Source organism: Pseudophryne corroboree, chromosome 3 (genome assembly GCF_028390025.1).
Source record: "Pseudophryne corroboree isolate aPseCor3 chromosome 3, aPseCor3.hap2, whole genome shotgun sequence".
In the NCBI taxonomy this organism is placed as follows: Eukaryota; Metazoa; Chordata; class Amphibia; order Anura; family Myobatrachidae; genus Pseudophryne; species Pseudophryne corroboree.
Window position 1 is genome coordinate 681226142 of NC_086446.1, and position 12478 is coordinate 681238619.

The 12478-nt window shown below is 44.4% G+C and overlaps 1 protein-coding gene across 1 annotated transcript in view; it reads right to left on the reverse strand.

Moving 5' to 3' along the window:
- Positions 1-12478, reverse strand: part of LOC135056584 (steroid 17-alpha-hydroxylase/17,20 lyase) — a 65498-nt gene that overhangs the window by 13383 nt on the left and 39637 nt on the right. Inside the window, exons 4-5 of the mRNA XM_063961939.1 lie at positions 9537-9623; positions 9090-9302 (exon numbers count right to left, since the gene is read on the reverse strand). Coding sequence (XP_063818009.1) covers positions 9090-9302; positions 9537-9623 — 300 coding nt within the window. The remainder of the gene's footprint in view (positions 1-9089; positions 9303-9536; positions 9624-12478) is intronic.

Consider the following 12478-nt stretch of genomic DNA (forward strand, 5'->3'; position numbering starts at 1 on the left):
CAGCTACTAACTGGCATATTTCAAACACATCCTTTTAAATTACAGAAGCTGAACACTGTATCTCTCCCTAAAAGTGAAAAGAGATAAACCAACCAATCAGCTTCTACAGATGGAGCCTCTGTTATCTTTGCTGGCTGAGGCATTAGTCGCGATAAGGCATACACAGCGTGTCTGGGTGCAAGGAGGCTTGTCTAGTTGTAGGGAGGCGCACAGAGCATTTGGCGTTACCTTTGAGTGTAATACCTGCAATCATCCACCAGATGTCCCTTTTTAAAATCACTATTGCGCATGCGAGTGGTCTCCATTAAAATACAATACTGAACTACAGCGTAAGAACTACTTTACTGGTGCGTCTCATTACAATATGCTACAGTATGTCATACAGTATATAACAGTATATACAGTACAGATGCAAATAGCACAGCATATACAGATGCAAACGAATGTGTTACAGGTACAGTATGGTCTATTGATGTTAGGGATATGTGAGCGTCCAAATCCCATAGTATTAAGTATAATGGGGAGAGATAAAAGCTCCTCCCTAAGTTCATGGATGCCAAATCACCATCCTTAGTATCTCTGTACAGTAATTTCTATTTGAGTACTAAATAGCACAAACAGCTTGTAACGTACTCTGCTATAAAAGCTACAGCGGCAAGTGTTATCTTTATAAGTATAATGGGGAGAGATAAAAGCTCCTCCCTAAGTTCCTGGTTGCCAAATCACTGTGCTTGGCATCTTTGCACAGTATTTTGTATTTGAGTACTAGATAGCACGAACAGCTTGTAACATACAGTACTCTGCTGTAAAGGCTACAGCGGCAAGTGAAATCTTTCTAAGTATAATGGGGTGAGATAAAAGCTCCACCCTAAGTTCCTGGATGCCAAATCACCGTGCTTAGCATCTCTGTTCAGTATTTTGCATTTGAGTACTAAATAGCACGAACAGCTTGTAACATACAGCGGCAAGTGTTATCTTTCTAAGTATAATGGGGAGATATAAAAGCTCCTCCCTATGTTCCTGGATGCCAAATCACTGTGCTTAGCATCTCTGTATAGTATTTTGCATTTGAGTACTAAATAGCATGAACAGCTTGTAACGTACTCTGCTTTAAAGGCTACAGAGGCAAGTGTTGTCTTTATAAGTAACAATGCAAAAGAAAGGATTGCCTCTTTGTTGGTGCACTATAGAATAAGAGTATGTTAATTTAAAATCTAACCTTTAATATTGATCAATTCAAATTCTTCTGATGTGAAAAATATAAGACAAAAATACACAATAAATAAAGATACTAATAATGATTAAAAATGGATACACTGTGTTATTAATCAATGTATTGTAATTACTTGTAGGTGTGTAACTACTTATTGGGACCAAGATCGAATGAGCAGTTGCCCATAAACTAATGCCCCTATTTTGTCCACAGGTGATTTCTCTATGTGTACTACTTGAAATTATGTAAACCAATTTGGGGAAAAAATGTCACGATATCAGGCAGCTAATATGAGGTTTTGTCCTTAAGCAATTTCCTAAGCTATGACTTGTTTAGTCCTTTGTCCTACATCTGTGGACATTTGGGAGAAATCAATTGTGCTAATATATAGTTAAGGGACTTGGATGCTCATATTGCAGAACACGGTATTTAGCCACCACCTCCCCCTACCCCCATTCCACTTTCCCTTTCCCCCCTGGGAACCTGCACAGTTCATACAGTAGACAGGGAGGGAGGTCAGGTTACAATAAATGCACAACACAATACTGTACTGTATATGAGAACTGCAGTCGCTTTGATAGATGTGTAAATGGTACAGTAGCAGTGATCCCTTCTCATAAAGTACAACACAGATTCTCTAATGCCGGCGATCTACAGTACTGTGTTGCTCGACAGTTAGTTGTGTCAGAATACACTAATTTATATTAATTGGTATGTCTATGGGTCCTCATTGCCGCTGTGTATTTTAGATTGCGTAATGAGTCGCTCCTTCAGATTTACCCTGATTTACAGTATGTAAAACCTGTGTGCACACTTCTATTGAATGTGAAGGTATATTAAAATAGATTTTAAAAAAAAATTAATAAAGTGAGTGACAGGAAAACAAATTAAAAATACACTCACACTTTGGGAATTGAACCCGGGATTCTCAGCATGGGAGGCGGAAGACTTCACCGCTCGCCCATGCCACTTCATGGAAGATACACAAGCTCATGTGTAAAAGTACTGTAAGCAGCGATTCCTTCCCACTGGTGTTTGTTTATGCCGTTAAGGGACTTGGACGCTCATATAGTACAAAATATACAGGATACTGTACATACTTTAACAACAATGAACTAAATTATTGCTTTCACACATTAGTTGCGTCTGCATACAGTATATTCATTTTTACTCTATTGTTTTGTCTATGGGACTTGGACGCTCACATGCAGTAACACGGCAATTGACAAGTGTTTTAATGCATTCATTTGCATCTGTTTAAACTATTTTTTTTTAAATTGACCCTCTCTGTCTGACCATTGGTCTGTGTGTACATTAACATTACATACGTCACTGACCATTTGCCAGAGCTTGTACTGTAGATCATTCCGCCACTATTCGCTCTAAAGTACTGGATTAGTGGAGCATTAGCCACCCAGTGGTGGAGATGTATATTGCATGCTGAGTATGTAGACATATCTCAATGCGCCTATCCGTGATTAAACTCAGCAACCTAAGCCAGTGGCGTCACAAGGCGGGTGCGGGGGGGGGGTGCAGCCCACTCCCGGATGTCACCCGCCGAGGGGTGACACCAAAATGCTGGCTCCTGCACAGTGACAGGAGCCGAGTGCTGCACTGTTATATGATGTGCACTGCAGGGACAGCACTCCCCAGGAGTCAGCCCTCACCTCCCACACTCCCCAAGTGACAAAAAAAGGGTATTGGGGCGTGAATCCCCGCCCCTTCCCATGAAGCCCCACCCCCTTTTAAATCCTGCAATGGCCTAAAAATGGGTGTCACCCGCAAAGCCCTGCCCCTCTAATTAAGCCCCGCCCATTCCCACGAAGTCCCACCCCATTTTTTTTGCCACGCCACCGCACCGGGTGTTAAGGAGGTGAGTGACGCCTCTGACCTAAGCTATCGCCTAAGTGCAACTAAACCTCCATTTAGGCGGAGAAATAACCAAGATAACAGGCTCCATCTGTAATTGTAATTTTTCTAGCATATTCTATAAAAAATCTGATTGATTGGTACTTTATCTCTCTTCAAGGTGTGGTATCCCACAGAACTTACAGGACTCATGCTCCCTTCAACTGACATGTAAATTGCCTTATTGTACCAGGTGCTCCATGTAGGACCCTATGAGAACCTGTGTAGCCCAGACTTTTTGCCAAAAAGGACAGCTGTATACTCTGGGCTGCCATATAAACAGACATAACCTGCAGCTTTACCCTTTCCCCCCTTTTTCTTGGAGCCTAGCAACAGTGGATGGTGTGATGGAGGACACTGCCCACACCTCTCATCTGATTGGCCAATCCCTAGAGAGAACCCAGAGGAAGGGTGGAGTGATGGAGAGATTGGTGTGAGGACTGAGGAGTGCTGTAAGCTGGGACAGAAGAGAGGACAGCAGACCAAGCAGTGGGATCCTGAGTGAGAATGGCAGTGAGTTGCAGAGGCTGAGTTCCTGTGTGTCAGTTCCAGAGTATCCTGTCAGCCCTAGTATCATTGTGCAAGTCCCAGCAGCAACAGCAAGGGACTCCTCTGGAGGAGAGAGGGAGTGAGATCAGTGAGGTTTCATCAGTAACAGCTCACTGCCCATATAAGAACAGAGGAAGTAGCAGCTACAGAGAATGCCCTATCCATGCAGAGACAGTGCTGTGAATACAGCAGCCAGAGACAGCACTGAGAGGTAACTCCATCCTCAGGGAGGATTCTGTACAAGTAAACAGGGTCCCTGCTCACACACTGTCTACAAACATTGCAGCTGGCACTACGCTAGGAGTATAGAACACTTTTGTCTGTGGCACAGCATAACTTGTTGCCAGCAATAGCACAAACTGCATCCTCTTACATTAAATGCCCTAAGTCTTACTAGAAAGGACAGCACACACAGTGCTAGTGCCACCGATGCTTATCTGCCGGGCCTTACAGACCAGTGACATTGTACGTCAGATGAACTGTGACAGCCAGGTTACAGTGCAAAGGAGGCCTGAACAGAACTACACAGAGTGAATGGGAAAGGCAGTGGATCAGTTTTCCCTCAGTGTTGCCACAGAGAGGACAGGCCTTTATTTACACTACAGGGACATGTCTAAGAAAGACTAAATATATATATGCATATATATCCACTTGTGGACACATTCTAAAGGGGGCTACAGACCTGTGCACAGGCGGAAGAACATAAGTTGTACTAATACTTCTGAATACATGGGATACTCAGTAAGGGTAATCAGATAATTGTAACTGGTAACAAACTGTTTTTCTTATGCATGCATATTTTGATGGTAACAGCTTGAATATTTGAGTTAAGGTTTGAATAGTATAATAAGTCAATATAACCAATTCAGGTAAACATGTATAACTGCTGAGAAGGACGGTGATGGGATATGCAACACCTGAATAATTAAACAGTCTATGACAGTGTTGGCATAATCTACGGTGTGAAGACCAACTGTTTATTATCTGTACTTGATGATTTACTGTAACGTAGTACTATTGTTCAAGTTGTTTGATTTTCCTACTGCCTTTAATAAACCGAAGTTGAGTTGACTGCTCCCTGAACAACCCGCTTGTGCAGACGTATATCCCTTACCTCTCCGAAGTATCGTGAACGAACTTCCATCTTAAGTTGGTATCCCGGTACACAGATAGTGTAAAGCGGACATAATCACCAGGTAAAAGATCATCTACTCACCCAATAACATTGTCCTTTATTTGCCCGGGTATCACATTTGGCGTCAACGAACAGGATCCGAGTGCAATCAGGAGAAACCTCACTAATTGAAAGATGGAACAACAACAGGCTGCAGGAGGAGGAGCACCACCGGTAGTACAGAACCAGGAACAAGAACAACAGGCAACCCCGGCAACGACACCGAATGCTCCAATAACCTTACCCTACTACTTTGGGGCGCCGTGGCTTCCAACCTATAGCGGAGATGCCAACAAGCCACAGTGTACCACATTTACAGAATTCAAAAATAAACTCAAATCTATGTTCCGGTTGTATACCTTGAACGAACAGCAGAAAGTCGAGATTCTGGTAGGTCAACTCACAGGGTCAGCTCTAAGAGAAGTCATATCCTGGCCCACTGAAAACAAGAAAGAGGTAGACCAGATCTTAAAGAGATTGTCCACTACTTTTGAGACAAAAACCCTCCCCGAGTTAAAAATGAAGCTGTATGCGCGCAAACAGCAACCGGGCGAGACCCTCCGAGACTACGCCCTGAGTTTACAAGAAACACTAAGAGCGATCCAAGCAGTTGACAAAGATGAAGTCAGAAATGCAGACGAAGCGCTAACGATTCAGTTTATTGAAGGAGCCTCAAGGGAGAGTGTCAAAACCCAACTACGACTACTCAAAATGCAAATGCCGGGGAAAACCTTCCTAGACTTCAAGGAAGCCGCCATCACAATAACTGGCAACCAATCAGGAAGAGAAGAAGAGTACCCAGAACTGGTGGACTTCAGAGAATCCTCAGAGCTGATGGGAGCTACTGCTTCCAGTCCCGAAAGACCAAAACGAGTCAGAGATCCAGTGGTGCAGAGTAGTCAGCACCCCTCAGGAGATCAGATACAAACCCTACGCAAGCAGATGGAAGAGTTAACGGTAGGGATGGCAGAGATCCAGAGAGAAATGCGACTCCTAGCGAGACCACCGACACCCAATTCTGGAGAACCTAGATGGAGGTCCGAGCGACAGAGGTCGGCCAGAAGACGCTGGGAACCACCTCGAGAGTACGGGCGGCGGCCTTCAGACCAGTTCGACAGCCAGGGTCGTCCCGTTTGTCATCAATGCCAGGCAATAGGGCATATTGAGAGGAACTGCGACCAGATCGAACATTTAAACTCCAATGCCCCGAGGACGGAGACCGAGCCTCGGGGGACACAATAAGGTTAAAACCAACCTCTGAAGAAGGATGGCCACACTATGGCAGGCAATACCATATAAATGCAGATGAGTTAACCGACATATTAAATACCGACACTCCTGTCCACACAAGGAAAATTTCAGGAAAGGTCATCTGGTTTCATGTGCGACGTGGGTATGGATTCATCAATCGTGATGACACCAAGCAAGATACATTCATTCATTATACGGCCATACAGAGGAACAACCCCAGAAAATACTATCGCAGCCTGGGAGAGGGAGAGATGGTGGAATTTGACATAATCAGAGGAGAGAAAGGTCTACGGGCAATCAACATCACGGGTCCAGGTGGTGCTCCAGTAAAGGGCAGCAGGTATGCAGCAGATCGCAGGCCTTATTGGTGCCATCCACACCGTGGAGGTCATCCACGTCACTACCGATGCCATGAAGATGGAATGTATTCCACAGAAAACGTGACAGAAAGTATAAACCAGAGGCCATCTGTATGCAGTCAACAGGATCCTAATGCCGAATCGCAGAGTGCATTATTGGGAAGAACAGCTAACCTTGTGAAACCAAGTGGATATACGCAACAGAACCTGCAAGAAACTGTTCGGTCGTTTCAGTGTGGGCCTACGATGATGGAAGACACCAATTCCAATATGGCCTACCTCAATCCGGCTCATTCAAACGCTACTGATCAGGACCGGGAAGCAGAAGTAGTGACCCACAAGGCCACAGAGGAAGACTTAGAATCCTCTAAACCCAATGCATCAGATTCAGTTATGCTCATCCCTAAACCTCACCATCCTGCAAAAACCCAGGGGGAAGCTAAAGAGGCCGTGAAATGGCTCTTTCCAGCGTTGCATCTTCCTGACTATGAGTACACCTCAATAAGTGGTGAAGAATTTATCTCACTGTTGCAGCAAGCATCGAGAAAGCCAGGGAAGAGGCGCACAGGGGTTCTTGCCCATTAGTTATAGACCCTTCTCATGTCTGATCTGTATTGATTATACTAATGTGATTTTCAAACTTGTTCGCTCTTAAGTTACTAAATGCATTGAGGTTTAAAACATAATTGTTTCAGTACCTGCAACCTAATGTATTTCATGTCAGTAAATTGTCAATGTTGTGAAAAAAATTGACTTTATGACTATGTGGAGAGACAAATGCGTGAGGACACGCATCATTCAAGCGGGGTTGAGTGTGGTATCCCACAGAACTTACAGGACTCATGCTCCCTTCAACTGACTTGTAAATTGCCTTATTGTACCAGGTGCTCCATGTAGGACCCTATGAGAACCTGTGTAGCCCAGACTTTTTGCCAAAAAGGACAGCTGTATACTCTGGGCTGCCATATAAACAGACATAACCTGCAGCTTTACCCTTTCCCCCCTTTTTCTTGGAGCCTAGCAACAGTGGATGGTGTGATGGAGGACACTGCCCACACCTCTCATCTGATTGGCCAATCCCTAGAGAGAACCCAGAGGAAGGGTGGAGTGATGGAGAGATTGGTGTGAGGACTGAGGAGTGCTGTAAGCTGGGACAGAAGAGAGGACAGCAGACCAAGCAGTGGGATCCTGAGTGAGAATGGCAGTGAGTTGCAGAGGCTGAGTTCCTGTGTGTCAGTTACAGAGTATCCTGTCAGCCCTAGTATCATTGTGCAAGTCCCAGCAGCAACAGCAAGGGACTCCTCTGGAGGAGAGAGGGAGTGAGATCAGTGAGGTTTCATCAGTAACAGCTCACTGCCCATATAAGAACAGAGGAAGTAGCAGCTACAGAGAATGCCCTATCCATGCAGAGACAGTGCTGTGAATACAGCAGCCAGAGACAGCACTGAGAGGTAACTCCATCCTCAGGGAGGATTCTGTACAAGTAAACAGGGTCCCTGCTCACACACTGTCTACAAACATTGCAGCTGGCACTACGCTAGGAGTATAGAACACTTTTGTCTGTGGCACAGCATAACTTGTTGCCAGCAATAGCACAAACTGCATCCTCTTACATTAAATGCCCTAAGTCTTACTAGAAAGGACAGCACACACAGTGCTAGTGCCACCGATGCTTATCTGCCGGGCCTTACAGACCAGTGACATTGTACGTCAGATGAACTGTGACAGCCAGGTTACAGTGCAAAGGAGGCCTGAACAGAACTACCCAGAGTGAATGGGAAAGGCAGTGGATCAGTTTTCCCTCAGTGTTGCCACAGAGAGGACAGGCCTTTATTTACACTACAGGGACATGTCTAAGAAAGACTAAATATATATATGCATATATATCCACTTGTGGACACATTCTAAAGGGGGCTACAGACCTGTGCACAGGCGGAAGAACATAAGTTGTACTAATACTTCTGAATACATGGGATACTCAGTAAGGGTAATCAGATAATTGTAACTGGTAACAAACTGTTTTTCTTATGCATGCATATTTTGATGGTAACAGCTTGAATATTTGAGTTAAGGTTTGAATAGTATAATAAGTCAATATAACCAATTCAGGTAAACATGTATAACTGCTGAGAAGGACGGTGATGGGATATGCAACACCTGAATAATTAAACAGTCTATGACAGTGTTGGCATAATCTACGGTGTGAAGACCAACTGTTTATTATCTGTACTTGATGATTTACTGTAACGTAGTACTATTGTTCAAGTTGTTTGATTTTCCCACTGCCTTTAATAAACCGAAGTTGAGTTGACTGCTCCCTGAACAACCCGCTTGTGCAGACGTATATCCCTTACCTCTCCGAAGTATCGTGAACGAACTTCCATCTTAAGTTGGTATCCCGGTACACAGATAGTGTAAAGCGGACATAATCACCAGGTAAAAGATCATCTACTCACCCAATAACATTGTCCTTTATTTGCCCGGGTATCACAAAGGCTTGATACATATCCCCCAAAATCTTATCATGACTCTCATGGTTTGGAAACTAGAATGTAAGAACAACCCACCAAGATTCCCAAATACTACTACTAGCAGAAGAAGCAAGCTGCTTTACAATATTTTCACAGTTCCCCACCTCCGGATAATGCAGCAGATAAGCGATTGCCCATTTCAATACTGTAGTTGTTGTCTCCACTCCTGCCCCAAATATATCCCCGACGGTCATAAGGATGTGATCATCTGTCAGTCCGATACCCTGGGGAAAATTGCTATTGTTGTTTTCCATGCTGAATTTTGCTTTCAGAAGAGCATCCAACAAGTCCTGGACTGTTTCACTGCAAAATGCTTCCTGCAGAATATGCAAATACAATCATTAAGCTTCTACAGATACGACTACAGGTATGACTGCAGATTACATAGTTTTCTGCTTGATGCATGGAAGCTCTTATGAGCGTTAGAGGGAACTCTAATAGAGGGCACTCTGAATTACTGATCAGCAGCTCTGTATATTTTATCATTATACTGTATGCTTTGCACCACCAGTGTATGTCTTTTCAGCCTCACTTTTCAGTCTCGTACTTACCTCATGCTCCTTCAGTTTCTTTTGGAGAAGCTGGTCTCTAGCTTCCACCGACTTCTTCAACAACGCCAGGTCCTTGTTTGGAAATAACTACCATGAAAGAACAAATTTTTTTTAACCTACTGACTGAGCAACATAGATATATTCCTACAAAGAGGTCTTACAATTAAACAGCTTACCATAACTTCGGTGAACCTTCAGCCTTACATTTTATTAAATAAGGGGCCCCATATATATTTTAAGATTTTTTTTTGCAGCTATTTTGAAACTATGGGGTTGATGCATCAAGCAGTGAATATAGTGAAGTTGCTCATAGTAACCAATCATCAGTTACCTATCATTTCACAGAATTTACTTTGATAAATGCAGTGAGGTGTATTTGGTCACACTCACCCCAATCATAACCCCTAACCATGATACCTTAAACCAACCGCTAAACCAACACTAATATCCTATCCCTAGTAGTATAACCCCATCACCGCAAACTGACCCTAATACCCTAATCCAAACCATTAAAATAACCACATTACCCTATACCTAATACCATCCCCTTAAACAAACCCTAACCCAAACCACTAAAACAACTCTAAGACCATAACCCAGGCATTGTCCTCAAGGCACACTAAAGGGGGGTACTCACGGAGAGATCCATGCTTAAAATCTAAGCAATCTGACTAGATTGCTTAGATTTTAAGCACAGATCACTCGCGTGCAGCCCCCTCAGCGATAGCGATGCATGGCCCCACACATCGCTATCGCCGCTGCTAGATTGAGCCTGCATGCAGGTCAATCTAGCAGGTCACTCATTTCACGCGCTGTGCTGAGTGGCGGGAGAGATGTGTGCTGAGCGGTTCGCTCAGCACACATCTCTCCCGTGTATACCCCCCTTAACAGTGCAGATTTTAATGCTATCCAGGCCATGGCCGTCTTAACAGCAGTGTAGGCCCCTGGGCAAAGTAATGCACTGGGCCCCCTACCCATCCTCCAGCGGTAGGAGTGGGGGGTGCTATCAGCGGCAGCTTTGATGTACCGCTGGTGGCAGGGGGTGTTCTATCTTCCGCTCAGCATGTAGGACCTGGAGCACTCATTTCTGCTAATTACTCCTTTGCGGCATGGTTTCCAGGGTGGTAGGGGTGTTTAATACGCAGGGGAGGGGTGGATAGTGGAGTGGGCTTAATATTGATCATTTTCCGGTGGGAGGGCAGCTTGCTTGACTGCAGATATCTCTAGTTCCTGGAAATAGATTTCTTACAGGAGGTACAGGGGACTTGGAGGATCAGAGTTCAGAAGCCAGAGCAATCCACCGACGAAAATATGAAACTGCATAACAGGCGTGTGGGACTGGAGCACAGACCAGCTGCTGGAAGGATGATATCTCTGGTTCTAGGCATAGTAGAGACAGGCTACCAGTGTCCCCCAAAAGTGGAGAGTCCCAGCTTTTGGATTATACCCTCAGAAAAACTCTAAAGGCTCACATAGACGGGCCGATGCGGGGAGAGATGTGTGCTGAGCGAACCGCTCAGCACACATCTCTCCCGTCGCTCAGCACAGCGCGATCTGTGCTGAGCGTGCGGGGTGAGACGGGGGGGCCGCTCACTTCACCTAGCGGGTGAAGTGAGCAACCCGCTAGATTGGCCTGCACGGCAGGTCAATCTAGCAGCAGCGATAGCGATGCGTGGGGCTGCGCATCGCTATCGCTGTAAGGGGTACACACGGAGCGATCAGGCTTATATTCGATTTGCAAAAATCTGGTACCCCTGGAAAAAGGAGACCCTCAGCTATCAGCTTAAGGGCCTAATTCAGACCTGATCGTAGCAGTTGGGCAAAACCATGTGCACTGCAGGGGGAGGGCAGATATAACATGTGCAGAGAGAGTTAGATTTGGGTGGGGTGTGTTCAAACTGAAATCCAAATTGTAGTGTAAAAATAGAGAAAATAGAGCAGCCAGTATTTACCCTGCACAGAAAAATATAACACACCCAAATCGAACTCTCTCTGCACATGTTATATCTGCCCCTCCTAAAGTGCACATGGTTTTGCTCATCTGCTAACAAAGTTGCTGCTGCGATCAGGTCTGAATTAGAAACTAGGGCCCTTATACTCCTGGGGCCCTTGGGCAACTGCCCTTTGAACCAATACAAAAAGTCGGCCCTGATCCAGGCTGCAGCACAGATTATTAAATCAAAATAACTGAGGTCCTAATTAAGTCACCTGTGCTAAAGCATGGATATCACTAAAACATGGACTGTTAGTGTGCCTTGAGGACCGAGGTTGGGAATGTCTGCCCTAACCCCTTACCCAATCCACTAAATTAACCCTAACCCAGTGGTTCCCAATCTTTTTTTAATCACGGGACCCTGGAGTATCAGAATTTATTTCATGGCACCCCTAGGCCAAAAGTTTCTTATTGCAAATTTTTGAAAGAAATTAAATTAAGTAAATTGTGTTTATATGTCATCCTAAGGGCAACTGTGTGGTGAGGGACAGGATTTGCTTCTGTTTGTTCACATATTTTATAAATTACAGCCACCATCACTGGTTTTGCCTATTACATTGACCATAAATAATTTGGATTGGTCCTGGACCACCAACCCAAGACACCCCTGAAGTGCCTCAGTGCACCCCAGGGTGCCAAGGCACACAGTTTGAGAACCACTCCCCTAACCTAAACCTCTAAACTGACTCTAATGCCCTAAACCTAAAGTGCAGACTGACTGGGCCATATAGTTCAAATTCTGTTTCTTTGTTTAATTTCAAATACAAGATTCACTTTTTGTTTAATTCAAACTCAATGAATAAGCAGATCTAAAACCAATTTTTACAAATCTGTTATTTGAGTTTTTTGAGTTTGAAGTGACTGTATCATAATCAGCCTATACATTGTGGTAAGTTGTTGACCACTGACTTGGTCACATTTCTTAGTTAACCCAGCTTGGCAAAGCTTT